We start from the raw sequence: 16,216 nt of genomic DNA, 5'->3' as shown, positions 1-16,216 counted from the left end.
CATAGGTGTATAATCTTGTGTCGCCCCCAAAAATGCAATCATGAATGATAATGTAATATATCACACAGAGTCGTAATTACCTTCAATATCAGCCAATTCCTTGAAGTGTGGGTAAAGATGAAGGGTTGCATTGCCCTGAAAGAGACCAAACATAACAACCGATCAACATTTCATGGCATTTGTATTTCAAGAGATTGTAGAGGTAAACACTTTCAATCAGAGCAGAAGGGGATAATTCTAACTGACAGATAGGTACAGATGGACAGACAAACAGGCAGATACGCAAATGTCCACAATATAGGTATCCAATCCTACAAAAAAGATAGACATAGATGGACTTACAGACAGACAGAAAGAGAAATACATGTATATGCAGCACCGGCATCCATTCCTAGCCAAAAGACAGGCGCAGATGACATATATAGACAGACAGACAGAAATACAGACAGATAGTATACTCTGCACAATAAAGGTATCTGATCCTAACTAACAGACAAAGATGAGTGGACACCAAGATAGACAGACAGACATTGATGCACATCCTTACTAACAGACACAAGTGACACATAGACAGACAGACAGATTGAGATACACTCTACACTACACAAGCATAATTTAAGAAGCAGAGCATATGTAAAGTCAGCTTTAAATTTTTTGCAACCGATGAAAGGATCAAGAGCTTAAACTTTCAATAGTTTTTTCACTAATTTGGTTCAAGAAAACATATTCTTAAACAAACTTGCTCTCTCCTGCCTGAAAATCGTTGAAATAATTCGTATTAGCCTTGAAAATATGATACATTGTGTACAATATGAAGCAACTGAATTTAGTCCAGGGGAAATTTATGGGCAAAAAAAACATTGGACATAATAACATCAAGACTCTGTTGAAAGTCGAACAGCAGACAGTTTTCAAGATCATTTTGGGAGCAGAACGACAGACCACAGAAGAGAACAGAATAAAGGTTACAGCTATTAACAAGAGCTTTCAATGGCCAAATTGAAACAATACAGGAAAATTGTCACAAAGAGATTGAGCGGACATTGAATGGTGCCTTCCCATCATGCACTGACTCTTTAATGTCAGTCTAAAGCTGCAAGATATCCCCTCAACTTTGTCATGAAAAAGGCAATTTTTACTAGCTCTTGTAGTTAGTGGTTACCCATTGAGAAAAAAAATCCCTTGGAAGCCTTGTTTGTTATTCATTATTTAGCAGATATCAATTAATTTTTTTGGTATTAGATTTCGTATTAAAATCTGCAAAACTCATTTCAGGACTAGAAACTGTACAGACCATTACTTTGATTTCATTTTTGCAAACCCATCACAAAACCATGAGCCTCCTTCCTCTCAAACTTCAATAAGGTTTCTCAAAGTCAGTAACAGCCACACCCAATTCTTACCAATGCAGTTCTGTCCTTAATTATCATATAATTGCAGTTTCCATGACAAGCTCTGAGAAATCTCCTTGTTACGTTTAACCGACTAACATTACATCAGACACAGGGCTGTGTACTTATGATATTAAAATCAAAACAACATTTACACTGGATACATTTTGATATGGCATAATCTTACTCTTCCACTAATCTCATTTTGTATCTCCTTTGCCATTCTTGTTGATTAGGTAATCATTTCCATAGCAACAGACGTACATCAGATCTCCTACTTACTGTGAGTGATTCTCGTTTCCGCCCACTGGTGACAAAGGTAAAACCTTGTGTTTCTATGGCAACACCTGTCCTTTGTACGTGTTCTTCGATGTACCTAGAATAATGGAGCAATGACAAGAGTTGGTATAAGATGGGTCTGTATATTAATATATACAAATACTGTTACCAGTTTGAATTATATTTTAGTATTATAGAGGTAAAGAAAACGTCTTGCACACAAGATGAGCCCAGAAAAATAACATAACATTATGAATGCAATAGGCTGGCACCAAGAAAGACAGACAATTGCAGCGACAGTGAATGCATAGGAAAACAATAATACAGTTGCACGTGGACAGGACACGTTTAAAAAAAATTATGTAAATATAACCAGGTCATGGGAAAAAGAGTCATTTCAAGACACCGATTACCAACGATCATGGAAAACACACAGGATAAGATCAAGGAAAGCAAAATAAAGAATGACTGAACAATTTCTGAGTCAAAAAATTTCTCATTCTTGACCCTGTTGATATCCTGTGGGCGAATCAGGTCTTTACAGATGGCGATAATAACCAAATCAGGCTAAGTTCATTACGTAATCAAGTTACTAAATAACAGCTTTTTGGACATATTATTAATATTTTAATAACTAACTAGGTGGTTGGTAAAAAACCAAAGACATAAACTATTGAGAACTCTGGACCAGGGCGTACATAGACATCGATATAAAATCAAAGCAAATGGCATGGTCAGGCGGTGTTTGTATCCATATCTGACATGACCAAATCTGTATTTGGAGCATCTGGGCTTGCAGCCAAAGACAAGAACAGTTATGGAAAGCGTGTATCTTCCCCTCCTATTATGTCACTACATATATAACTGTTCAAGTCAGCCCATGAGCCAATTCAAACAGGAGTCAATCTACAAACCAAATATAGCTGTACTAATTACATCATAGGGTGGTCCTTCCTTAAATAGTGATCATTGTGAATGATGGAAGTGGGTCATTTGGGGGAAGAACTGTACTAGATTATCCACTTTTTGTCAACATCTGTCCATCTTTTTTTCTTTTACAGTGATCTAATGTTATCACTGAAGAGGGAAAAGGACATTACCCACATTTGCATATTGTGTGTTAGACTACAGCACAGTTGTACTTCACTCAGCATTCTAACTTGTACATACATAAACTTGCAGAAGTGACTGCAGAGACTAATTTAAATTTGAAGAAACAATTGCTTCCACTGAACAGAAATGAAAGATACACTTCATTACATGTAAATTCTCTCTCTCTTTCTCTCTCTGTCTCTGCTGGTTCCCTAATGACTGTCAATCTTTACTGCTACTCTGCCTGGCCAAGCATTACATTACATTACATGCAATTGCTTTTCCCTGCAGCTGGCGTTTTATATCCCCATGTATCAATAGACACTCTCCACACACACCCTGTCTAGCAGCGTACGAATATGTCGGCTTGTGAAGGTGTCTGCCAGTTACATATCATGAGGACCTCTCTCACTTCTTCTGAAATCACAGTAAATCTAAGACCAAGCTTTACAGTAATATCTACATGTTACCGGTACCATCATTCTTGCCCAACATCATGGAGCATGGATAAAGCTCTGGCTTGCTAGAAAGCTGTCTGACTGCTGCACAGCTGTTCTGATTCCAGCAGGGTTTTTTGTACAGAAATTTCTGAACGTACCACAAATTCTTCTTGAACTGCTAAATCCTTGAAGTTTTATCCAAGACCTGTAATTCTGTCTATCTTTTATGTATAACAAAACCCTAATATCAACACCAGCAAAAGTATTATTCAACTCTAATTTTGCTGTTTTCATTGGCTGCCTTTCCAAAGGCTGATAACTAAAAGAAAGTACTCGGTAGTAATCTGCACATTTGAAGAATATTCTTTGTAAATTGTTTGAGAACTTCACTGAAGTAACTTTTCATCATCAGATTTTGTCAAATACTCATTGATTCAAATATAATGAGTGAACATCTAATTAGGGATGTGGCAGATGAAAAAGTTAAATTGAAAAGAACAACTACAGAAAATGTTCACTGCAGAATGACGTAAGCGACTAGCTAACATATTCAGGAGTTTTATCTAGCAATCAATTTGTTAAAACCAAACTGCTATATGAAGATAGCAGAATTCTACAAAATTATGAGCTATTTCTAGAGTCTATTGTCCCGTACTTCTGTTCCACGCAGAGTTGTACCAGATATGAATAAAATTGCACTGCAAGCACAACAGCTACATATCACAAATGCCTACCGAATTCATGATAAAATATAAAACCATATCAGTTCTTCTAGCATAGTACAAATCTACATGAATGAAACTGAGAAAGAAACAGCTACCACGAATTTTTTCTTTTTTTCTTGCTCTATCTTTGATGAGATTAATTATTCTATCTTTATTTGGCATAATTTTTCTTACGGTTACTTGTTTTTCATTGACTTCCTGGTTTTTTTAACACTTATGTTCCCTTCCAAGGGAAATAGTGTGTTCATCAGTACAGTTCAAAGTTCAAATGCTGAATGCTGTGAATGTGTTGGTCAATCCTGAAATTTTGATCGAGGAAAAATTACGATTGTCAGTTCTTTGTCTTTTAAAACTAGTAACCAGTAAACTATTCAGATTGGGGCCACACACTCAAAGTCACTTCGAATTCAATGACTTTCAGGGACTTGTGTAGCAATATTCCAGCGATTTTTCAGGTTAAAACTACAATTTTCCAGGTATGATTTTTACAATACATCATCTTTATATATCTTATCATTCTGCATATGATTTTTGTGATATCTCTATTGATCATCTTGTCATTTTTGAAAATTATGGACGGATTATCAATTTTTGAGGACATTCCAGGATTTAATTTCATTTTCAAGGACTTTCAAAGAGGCTTTGAAATTCAAGGACTGTGGCAGGGGCATAGGACACTGTCTAAATAAACATCTTGTGAGCGTTTACTCAACAACTATCTGAATAGGGGTTAACATCTAATGCAGGAAGTCCTTGCAATCCAGGCTGTATGGGACATTAGCCTATCGACATGTACATTGATCATGATTATAAGAACTCAAACACTGGACAGGCAATTTGATATGCGTCATGATAGAAGTCAGTGTTAGACTACTTGCTGGACAACACCTGGTCAAAAACAAAAAAACACAGCAAGTTTTGACTAGTTGGTGGAAGTCACCCGGTCAAATCCTAAATCACAGCAACTGTAATACTAGTACGGTTGGTCAACAACACCTGGTCAAAAACAAAAATCTCAGGCTTTTATTGGACAGTACCTTATTTAACCCTTTCATCCCCAGTTCCCTGTATACAGGTCCAACTTTACCATAGAAAACAATGGATTTGGGACAAACCATGGTGGTGAAAGGGTTAAAGCCAACCATTGAAATATAGGAATAGCACAGTGGTGATGGTATGTTCTGTACCTACCAGTTGATAAAGGAACTTTTGCCAGCTGAATGGTTCCCGATTAGCAAGACTGAGATCTTTTTCCTTGGTGCCAATAAGTTCAGACCCAGTTTCTGTGCTATCTTGATAATCCCTGTGGAGAGAGAGGGGGAGAGAGAGAGAGAGAGAGAGAGAGAGAGAGGGAGAAAAAAAATTCAATACTATGAACGAGATTTCAAATTAAAACAGCTATACTACGTACAAAATGTAATTCACGTTTTGTTTTTTGTGAGTTCATGAAAAAAGACTTACAATTTTGGCAGACCCTTGGGGGGGCAGCACACAATCATTACCATTTGGTTAATCTGCTTCCGTTCAAACATGCAGTTTTAAAAGGGAAACAAGATTGACCTGACTGAACAACAAATGAACAATAATGATATTGGCATTTCATAACTGCACAATTGAACGACAAAATTTTTGAGGCAAAATTTTTCATGTTCTATGCTTCAACTTCATGAATGTGATGCATTGGTCACATGATTCACTCATCTAACCTGGTTCTCAAAGTGAACGGAATAGTTGTGGTGAAAATACATGTATTACGATAACAGACGGACGGCTGCAGGGTGACGTTGGATGGAATTTTGATAAGCACTTCTGTGTACATGTCTGAGCTCACCCACTAACTTCTACATCTATCTCATTCATTCATTTTTTTCTGTTTGTCGCGCTGCAGTTTTGCTGCACCGTGGTACAATAATAGTGATCTTCATGTCTGTGTAGAACCACATTCCAGATTTTTGTCCGACTGATCATCAAAAGGAGTCAAAAGAACAACCAAAATTACAGCTTAGAACTTAGAAGCAGAGTTGTTTTTTCAATCGCACAAAATTGACTATGACTTAATCAGAGAAAAGTTGGGAATTTCTTTTTTAATTTTTGTGAAAAGGAAAACACAACTTATGTGTATAAATAGGCTTAAGGTATCAGTTGTACTTTACTATAATTCCCAAAAAGTTATTCTTGCAACTCATAAACTTTGAATTTGAACCTATTAGAGGGACAGTAGCTATAACTTTCTGATAATTTTTTTTCGCGATTTTGTACATCAACTGCTAGTTTTTGTTTTATTTCCCCAAAGTAAGTTGAAACGCTACCATTTTACTTGTCAATGTAGTGTTTATACAAGTAAAATGCACTGTTACTGTTTACTTTTGCATTTCAATCTGGACAAACAAGTTTTAAGCAGTGCAACAAGAAGAAATTGCAGTTGACATTGAAAAAATTGTGAAAAAAATATCGCTTTAAGTTACACGCATTGTCGAGACAGAAACCTTCGCAGCAATCTACACAAAGTAATCATGAATAGCAAGCTCATCCACATAATTATCATTCCTGATTACTTGTTTCTCATAACTCACGTGATGCATATACATGCAAAAAAAGACTGCCATTTCACTAAAAATGTAGATGATCTGTACATTATACCCTACCATAGCTATCATTAACTTTATCTCATGAATCAATAGTAGCTTTTTATCTCTTGATCTTCAAGCATGGGAAAATGAAAACCTGTGGTTACCATATTTGGTGATTTGCTGACATGTGACATGTCACATGGTTGACAGTCTGCCATTACATGGCGTAATGATAAACAAACAAGTAACATGGGCACCTTAGGCTGGGAATCCACAGTGACATTCTACAAACCGAATGAAAAGCATTCAAATACACCGGTAGAAAATCATTTAAATCTAATTATAACTTCATGAATTATACATAATAATGGTGATACCTTGACTGAAAGGAAAAAGTATGTTTATTTTAGTGACAAATTTTTCCCGCTAAAACTTCAGCTAACAGAGACAAAATACTCTGAACAATACATCATGCAGGAAATCCTGACGAAACATAAAGAATGACATTGACCATTTTTCCCGCTCAAACTGCAATGTGTACATTGTCATTCTCTGTTTGCCTGAACTTGGAAGGTTATATGTCTACGACAGAGTTTATAATTACATTTTGTAAATCGTTAACTGCCAACAGACTGGAGAGATTTGAAAACAAAATATTAGGATCTGTATTGAAATAAAAAGTCGTTTATCCTATAAATATGTTTAAGCAATTCTAAAGCTTGAAAAAATATCAAAAACTCTCTTTCAGCACAACGCCTTACTAATTTCTTTTCATGACAGAACTGCCAAAGTCCTTGGAAGCACATTCCATCTTTACTAGATAACTTCTTAAAGTCTTACACTTTTGGCATAATTTTGATAATGTATGTAAAGATATTGGAATAAAAATATGAAAACGCCTCAAAAAAACCTTTGAACAATTCAAATTGTAAAAGCTCAATACATACTAATTTAGATTTGCCTACAAACACTCAGTAATTTAGCGATTTTTTTCTCTCAAAAAACTGAAATTCATGGTACACCTATTGAGCAGCTGAGACGCACCATTTGACTGTCTGGTGAGCGACCTTAGGCTATCAGGCCAACCAAGCGGTCCTAGACGAGGGTTCTGAGCTCTGGGCTGGAATTACGTCATGGCTTTTAATCATGCAGTATATTTCTTTCGTGGTTTCTTCTTCACACTACTCCCAAGACAGCACATGGAATATTTTTTTCACTTTTATAATTTTCCAAAAGGAAGAGCAAGAACAAGAAGAGCACTCTAACTAATCATGCAAACACAAACAAATGACATTGATAAAGTGGCTTCTTGAAATGATACAGCAGAAAAAACAGGCTGATGACTCGAGACAACGCCCATTAATGGGGAAATATCGTCCCTTTTCATAATACCAGTATTTTGCACTTGGTGACCAATTTGACATCAATGAAATACCATCTAAACTGCAATAGATGATAGACAAGTGGAGTCTCTGCGTCATGAAACAAAGCGTCAGACGGGACATCAACACAGTCAGTTTCAGAACAATTTTCCAAAGACCAGACAGACTGACCTTCCATTCTGTATGCCCAGACAGGGATTATTTTGGAAGCAAGGTCAAAGCCTGTTCTGTGATATTCAACTGGGTGAAAAAAAAATAAACTGCCCTGCAAATTGCTGAGGAAATATTAAAACTTTTAGATGTACCAAATGAATTTTGTGACGATGTTTCCTTTGGAAATTTAATGCTTAGGTGATACTGAACACCTCTATAGGTGTTTCAAAGCACTAGATGAATGTATATCTCAAGGCCACTGAATTTGAATATTTTGAACAAAACCAATATATTCTTTTCCGCGCTGAAATTGTAGCGTGTATACAGTCGATATTGCATTTCTGGTTGAACGACTGATTAACATAAAAACAAATGCTTTCATGTCTGGGTGAAGACAAAAGAACACGCCTTAAATCAATAGAGAAACACTTGGCTGTGGTTTCAAAGCTTATTAAGACAAAGGGCCTGGTTGAGACTGCGGTACAATCCCTTTACTTTTGTTAAAAACAGAGCTTTGATGCGCACATACAGCCTCCATTAACTCTGGCATCTCCCCATGTAAAGACAAGTGGATTAAAGAAGTCCCGAACAAAGTCATTAAAATGTTCATATTTGTCAGTCACTTACCATATAACTGTCTACAACAAGTCTGATAATCAATTAAGGAATTGACACGTTCAGAATCCGATAGACTCTAAATCCCACATACCTGAGACAATACATATACCTTTGAAAAGGAGCAACAACCACAAAACTGTCCTTACCCCATTTTTTTCGATAAGAAATCAGTTGACTCACACTGCAGCTTTGTCCCTGGGTTGACTATATCATCCTGAATGCACTGCACAGAGAACAGTATGTCTGCTTTACACGAAGCCCTTTTTTAACTAGCGTGGGTTGTTACGTAACAATAGTTCAGGCAATGCCTCGACACACAGACAACTGGCCTTGCTTTTTAAGCAGTAGCATCACACATTTATATGCCCAACACAGCTTTTTTCCTCCTGTGACGGGCTCCAACTGAACTTGGAACACAGCTCTGCAATCCTAGGGAAAAGCTGCAATGCTTGAACTTGAACGCTGTGCAGCATTCTGTCTATTGAGGTTGTGATAGTCAAATATGACCTGATAGTTGCATTTGAATACAGCGTGGGGTGAACGACCACCAGGCCAACACACAAAAGCTCTTTCCCATCGTAGCATAGCATTGCAAAAGCAGGGGTGTCTGCTATATGCAGAAGGGTGAACTTCGACAGAATTTTCCCAATCATAAAAAGAGTAAAACCATATACACTGACTTATCATATATTAAATTTAAATAATTCTTAAATTCAGTGAAAAATATTCAGCAATATATGACACAATGTTCCAAATTTCAAAAAAAAAAAAACAAATCAGAAAATAACCAACTGTAAATTCAAAAATAAAGTCTGTTGCACATTTCATTTCTCTGCCAAATTACAGTTTTGTGAAACATCTGTGCAAGCCGGGTAAAATTACTGAACGTAAATGGCACGTTTCACCATGCAATGAAATACGAAAGTGGAGGTCAACATTACCATAAATAATTCAAAATGCAAGTTTCTTTTCTGAGAGAAAAATGGCTGACAACATGTGCGTGCGCAACTATTTCATTACACGTTTTCGTTCAGAAATTCTTGTGCTATTAGGTAAAATTCTTGAGAGAAAGGAATCAACAGATAAAAGAAAAATATAAAATTCAGGATTTGCATCTGGCTGGATATTTCTAGTTACTGATATCCAACATTCTGCTATCATAGTTACCTTCCACTTTCCTAAGTCTATTATCCTTGCCATTTGAAAAATGATACACAAGCATAGAAAAGCTCTTTACTTTCCAGAATAATCATCAAACATAGGAGAAAAAGAAATAATCAATAATATTCTTTCCCTTTTCTTTCTCCTTAATAGCTTAAAACTTGATATTTCACTACTGCTAGATTTTGTAAATTTTTTTCACAGTTTCTCAGGGAAAATTCTAGGTTGCATCCTCATTTATTTCTGTCTTTATTTTGTCCTAAGCTTTCATGGCCCTATTGTGTTCTATGCTCCCTCATTTGCATACTACAACTCATACAGAAAGACCTTGCATGTTAAAACTTGAGACATTTTCCTTCCAAAACTGTTTCACCTGTCTACTGTTCTTTGGTGTCTGCTAGAAAGGAATTTAGACAACAGTTTGAAAAATGGGGAAAGATTTCTCTCGATCAAACAAACAGCAAACGTCTTTGAACTGTTGGCATGTTCATCCCTGATTACCTTTCATCTACATTCTAACATTGCAACTTCAGATGGATACATGTACAAGCAAATTAGAATATTATGTAAACGACAGGGACACACAGACATCCTGGTAGATAACTTTTCCCCCTAAAATAATGAACATTAATCACTTAGGATTGCATCATAACAACTTGGACTGGACGTGTTCTGATGTTCACAGAGACACAATAGGTGTATCATGGCTGGAATCTGTAACACACCTACATAATTGAGGACTACCAAATTTGCCAACTTTAGGTATCTCAGACTGACAGACATGTGATGGGATCTTTGGGAGTGTTTGATTAAGAACCAGATTTAAATCAATTTGATAGAGCATGGGGATAAAGCATCTCACATGGGGGTGATGACTTCATTTGATTTCTATGCAATTCACACAACTAAATGCTCACTTCTTTATGGTCATTATCAGTATTATGTATCTCATCTCTTGAATATGTTGGGGGTTTTTGTTAGTATCATGTCCTTGAGGTGAATATTTAAGGTTTTTCATTCACAGCTGACCACTGAGACCAGACAGATCGATTCACCTGTGATCCTGACTACATCAAACTACGATGAATTCTGAAAATTGATATAATGATAATGGTGTAAAACTCAAAACAAGGCCCTGTCTGGAATTTTGAACAATATAAATGAAATGAAAACCCATTCAAAATTTCATGTTGCTGATGCATAGGAAACACATTGATATTGTCGGTGTGGTTTAACGAATATCTTGAACTTGCAAATCATCTTTGAACAGCATGACTGGACACTTACTCTTGCAGTGTTGGAATCGCCACCATTTTTTTCAGAATTTTCACAGCTTTCTGCCAATATGAGGAGGGAGTGGTCACGTCCCTGGGCTTTTATGCCAGCATCATGGCTGCCTCCAAGTTTTCACAGCGGTTGACGCCACAGGTATTTGATATCTCAACTGCCACTCTGTACCCTGCCCAGTCTCATTATATCACGAGGACTCCCATTACGTAACTTGTCTGCCAGTTATACATGTTTATATTTGCATGGGAATCAGGCAGCCAATCACGTCCCTGACTGATGCTGTGCATGTTGAATGTGAATGGCAGACTGCCACAACCAGAATGCCAATTATACCGGAAAGTCACAGCTAAAAGTTTTGCACTTTCTCACAGGTTGTCAGGCTTGACTTCATATTGCTGAATCAAAATCGAGAGAATAATTAGAAAATTTGTACCGACTAAAATTTAGTCTTTCGATAATATTTCAAATCACATGAAACCCACTTGAAGCTAATCTTCAACTTTGGCCCACCTTACATATAGATTTGCAGGGGGGTGCACAAAAGATAATCAGTATACATTGACTTGCAAAATGTAAAATTTATGACAATCTCTAAACAGGACTGACAGTTATTCCTTGCCTTACGGATGGAAAGAATTGGTTGACAATGTTCATTAGAAAGCAAAGAGAACATTATCATATCCAATATGACAACGTCATAAAGTCATGTTAATAATTATAATAGTATAAATTTACATGTCCTTTGCCCTGTATAGTCATGTGTTAACTACAAGACATAAAGCTTTATCAAGATATAAATCTAGCAATTTCTCTTTCGGTCTTTTTAAAATCAGTCCTACCAGTACAAGTCACAAAATAACAAGAATCATTGATATATCTTAATAAAATTCCATTAGTTGTAACCTTTGATGAGTTTTACATTTTTTTTTAACTGTTTGTAAAATTGTTCTCATTCAAGACCCAAATTTCCCTGTACGTCTATATGCCCCGGTGTTCAACTTGTCAGCCGAGCCTGTCTGGGTGTGCAATGTCCAATGTTACAATAAGAAACTGAGTTGTAGTCTGAAACAGACTTCTTCGTTTGAATTTACGCTGCATGTCACTTTATTATACAGTACGTGTGCTATCTTTGCAAAGTTTATTTTTTCGATGCAAGGAACACATTTTTCAGAATGACAATATTCAGTCATTTCTTATCAAAACATTAATGATTTTTCACTGACAACCATGATCACACCCTCTTGTTTTATACTTATTGATACCCCTATATTTGTGATGAAATGTTTGAAATTGAAATTATTGTAAATTAGCAATTATGTGGAAAGGCAGTACAACATCTGATAGGGTTTGAAATGCATGGGTAGTTGGCATAGATATGAAATGTTTGTATGATGTATCAAAAACTATTATTATTTATTGATATTATTATTATTAAGGATTTCCTTCAGACTCAGAAATGTCAACGAAAAATATAACAATTTCATGAACTGAACTCTGTGAGAAAAAGATGTCAGTTAAATTCATGAAATGGACACATAATGATGCCCTGGCCAGAGCATCAGATTTATGAGTAGAGAATGGAGGGTTTGAGTCCCAGGCGTGACTCATAGCGCTATGCCCTTGAACAAGGCACTTGACTTCTAATTCATTCTCCCTTGCCCTGAAAATAGCCGCCCCCCCCCCCATGGACACCTGGGACTGCTGCTTTTAGATGGTAGACATAATGAATAAATGAATAAACAAATACAATCAAATGATAACATAAATAAATGAAATCCTGCCACTTATTGTAATAGTACACTGCCCCTCACTGAGCTGGAGTGCAGTACAATTTGCATAGGTCAAAGTTCAACAAATGGAGTGACAATGATGTGTCTCGTCTGGTTTGTTACCTAACAAAATTTCAGACAGGTTTGCATGTGCAAGGTTACCAGCCTCAAAAGACATGACCAAATATTACTGACAGATACAGATTTAACCTCTCCAGATAACAAAGCAATCTTAGGAATATGATCTTCTTTTTTTCCGGATAAAAGGAATTTATTTACACATACTTCTAGCAATATTTACAGTTATTAGGATTTAAAATTTTTGATGACAATAATCATCTTTGGTCTTGTCTTGTTCACTTGATCTAAACAATGTACCATTAATTAGAATTAATTTAGAATTTTCTGTTGGCCTTACAGTCATTTCTTTTATGAAAATTTTCACGATTTCTCCAGAATTCATACAAAGAGTTCTATATTGTTATATCCCTACATCCAGGCTTCAAATTAAAAGTAAAATCTTGAATCACACACTCAACTACATTTCAATTTTCCTGAGCTGTTAATAATGCCGTATTTATGATTTTACAAATGGAGTGGTAAGCTACACCTGGCAAGACCTACAATATTCCCAAAGGCAAAACCAATTGATTTTCACACAGTTTTCACTCTGTGCCACAAGAACAGTGGACAGTGATAAAATGTGAAACCCATTTTGGTTCAAAGTCGAAACCAATGCCCCCTCTAACCTTCTTCTATCCCTTTTAGTTTTCCAATCATATCCTCTGCGGTATTTTCGAAATGAACTACGCGTCGTACGTTTGTGACTAAAGCGTCAAATGGTCGGGTAGTGACTGCTTTCATGCGATGTCACGATCATTAATAGCGTAAGTATGAAAAGCTATCCTGGACTCGATTCTGATTGCCTGTGTAACTACATGTACATCAACAGAGTGCAAGATACATGTACCGTCCAGGAAGTGTCCAATGGGTCCCTTGAAACCGTCCATTAGTGAATGTGGAGACATATCTAGAATGTGCTGTGCTCTGGGCACCTGAAAACAAACAATCAATATCACAGAAAGCCCGTTCCATGAAGCATTTTTAGCGCATGATGGTAGATCATGATTTCTGGAGGGACCCCCTTTTATGTTATGTGAGGTTATTACAAAAATACCACAAAAGATGTCAGGACATTGGCTGAGGCAAAGCGCCACTGTCTGACCATTTTTGTGCAATGTTATCAATTTTTTTCTGATTTATAACGCAAGTGTGGAACACTAATTTGGATGTCCTTCTGGATATAGCCTGAGCACTACACGTACAGAGCACAAGAGATATTCTGTCAATCGTCCGATAGGTTCCTTGAAACCATTCTACACTGACTGCTCCGATACAGCTACAGAAATACTGCACATCAACACATGGGAAGGCACGTGGAAATGGTATATGTCACAGAACGTAGTAATCTAGTTGTTTATATTGTTATTTGCTAATAAAATTGAAGAACACAAAGTTTTTATGTTATTCTCGTTGTTAAGATCATAATGTTGTTATTGCAAATGCATATACAAGAACGCCTGGTAACAATTAGACTTCCATAGGGAGGTCCTGAGTGCTGTAGCTGAACGCAAGCCCAGTTAACACTTACAGTCTTCCACCATCAAATATGAATCAAATGGCACTCAATGCGTCCTTGCAATGCGCAATGACAAAATTTACTCTTGGGGAAATTTAGTTCCTGCTTTTGGGAAGGAAAATGTCACCAAGATGATATTAACCATGCATAATATCGCGATTTTGACCATTTAACATAGCAACACATGGCATTGTGGGTTTTCCTTTTCAATTTCTCCACAATCCAAGGACAGACAGGGCGACTACATGTAAATTTCTTTGTTATCCGCGACAACGACTGCTTACTCTGTTCCTAACAATGGCAAACAATTGTACTAGATGAGGACTAAATAAAAATAAAAACACAGGCATTATCCACACTCTGGAAAGTTTATCCAGGCTAACTTAGCTCCATTCTGGGAGCTCACATTAATGATATTATGCACATACATGTACCCCTGCTTACTTCAAAAAAATAAATAATGATGCTATGCTGAGCCCTGTAGGTCCTTCGACAGTCGCTTGGCAAAAAAAAGAGTATTTTAGTCTCCAACTTGAAACTGGCAGATGAAACAAACATGTCCAAGACGAAACAGCAGCAAAAGACCACTCTCTCCATTTACTTGTTCTGGGAACTGAAATATTGCCCCTTCATAGCTTACTTTGTGGATTTTTTATCATAAAACAACGGCCAATAAACAGACAACACATTCAGTCTGCAGTCATACAGCCAAACAGAAACTTAAGCAAAAATATTTATATTGCATAGATGGTGCTGCTGCAAAGACTATAACGTGCACTTGTAGGAAAAATTGATAAAAATAAATGTTTGCAGTCATCTGTCACCCTATACGGCAAATTAAATGTTTAAAGTTTACTGTCCCTTTTCCAAATTTCTACTTCCAAGAACATAACCAAATTCCTTGTCTATCAACATTTTCATTGATAAAGCTTGAACATGGGTATGATGTTGACCAGTTAAAATTGTCAAATATGAATACATACTTTGATAAAACAGTAAATTTTATGAAAATGTGCCTTGCAACTTGATGTCTTTTTTTGAATTATTAACTCCATATCATGTCCATCCATGATTTCTGTTTGACTGATTAATATTGTACTTCATTGGCTGTGATATGAACCAAGCGATTTGATTGGCTGAGAATGTTTCAATTCGTTTGAATCCAGGGACCACTAGTTATCTTTTTAAAGCTTTTTTCATAACCGCCATGCAAAGCTGACCTTACCCTTTCAGCAACCTTTCGCTTGATATATCTGGATTTAATGTTTGCTTTGTTCAATTTCTGTCTGCCGTGATTCTGATGCACAAGGTGAAATCGTAATGCGCTATCATTCTTCCACGGAAAATTACCTGGTAAACTTTCCAGATGCTGTGCCTTCATGGTAAAGACATATACACTTTCAATTGTATGGAATAGGAAGGTCGAAGAGAAGCGGGTTCATGCAAAGTCACATCACAGTTCAATAATCATATACTTTAAACGGCAGCTAGAGATAACTTACTTCCATATAGCAAACTAAACAGTACACTCCCTACACGCCCTACCACTGAGATATGCCTGTGAAGCATATACACTTTTGGCAGAAAAAACCTTGCGATTTTGATTTTTCATTGGTGTCCAAGACTCAAGATCATACTTGTCTGCCTCAGACAGGTCTTTTGATGCCTTGAAATTGTGGAAAAGTAGTTGACAAATTCCAATATCAG

General features: G+C 36.6%; 1 protein-coding gene across 1 annotated transcript in view; it reads right to left on the bottom strand.

Annotated features, from left to right (window-relative positions):
- LOC139145028 (uncharacterized) overlaps positions 1–16,216 on the bottom strand; it is a 43,587-nt gene that overhangs the window by 13,628 nt on the left and 13,743 nt on the right. Inside the window, exons 2-4 of the mRNA XM_070715929.1 lie at positions 5,119–5,230; positions 1,674–1,767; positions 81–135 (exon numbers count right to left, since the gene is read on the bottom strand). Coding sequence (XP_070572030.1) covers positions 81–135; positions 1,674–1,767; positions 5,119–5,230 — 261 coding nt within the window. The remainder of the gene's footprint in view (positions 1–80; positions 136–1,673; positions 1,768–5,118; positions 5,231–16,216) is intronic.

This window comes from Ptychodera flava, chromosome 12 (genome assembly GCF_041260155.1).
Source record: "Ptychodera flava strain L36383 chromosome 12, AS_Pfla_20210202, whole genome shotgun sequence".
Classification (NCBI taxonomy): Eukaryota; Metazoa; Hemichordata; class Enteropneusta; family Ptychoderidae; genus Ptychodera; species Ptychodera flava.
This window is presented reverse-complemented; position numbering and strand designations above follow the sequence as displayed.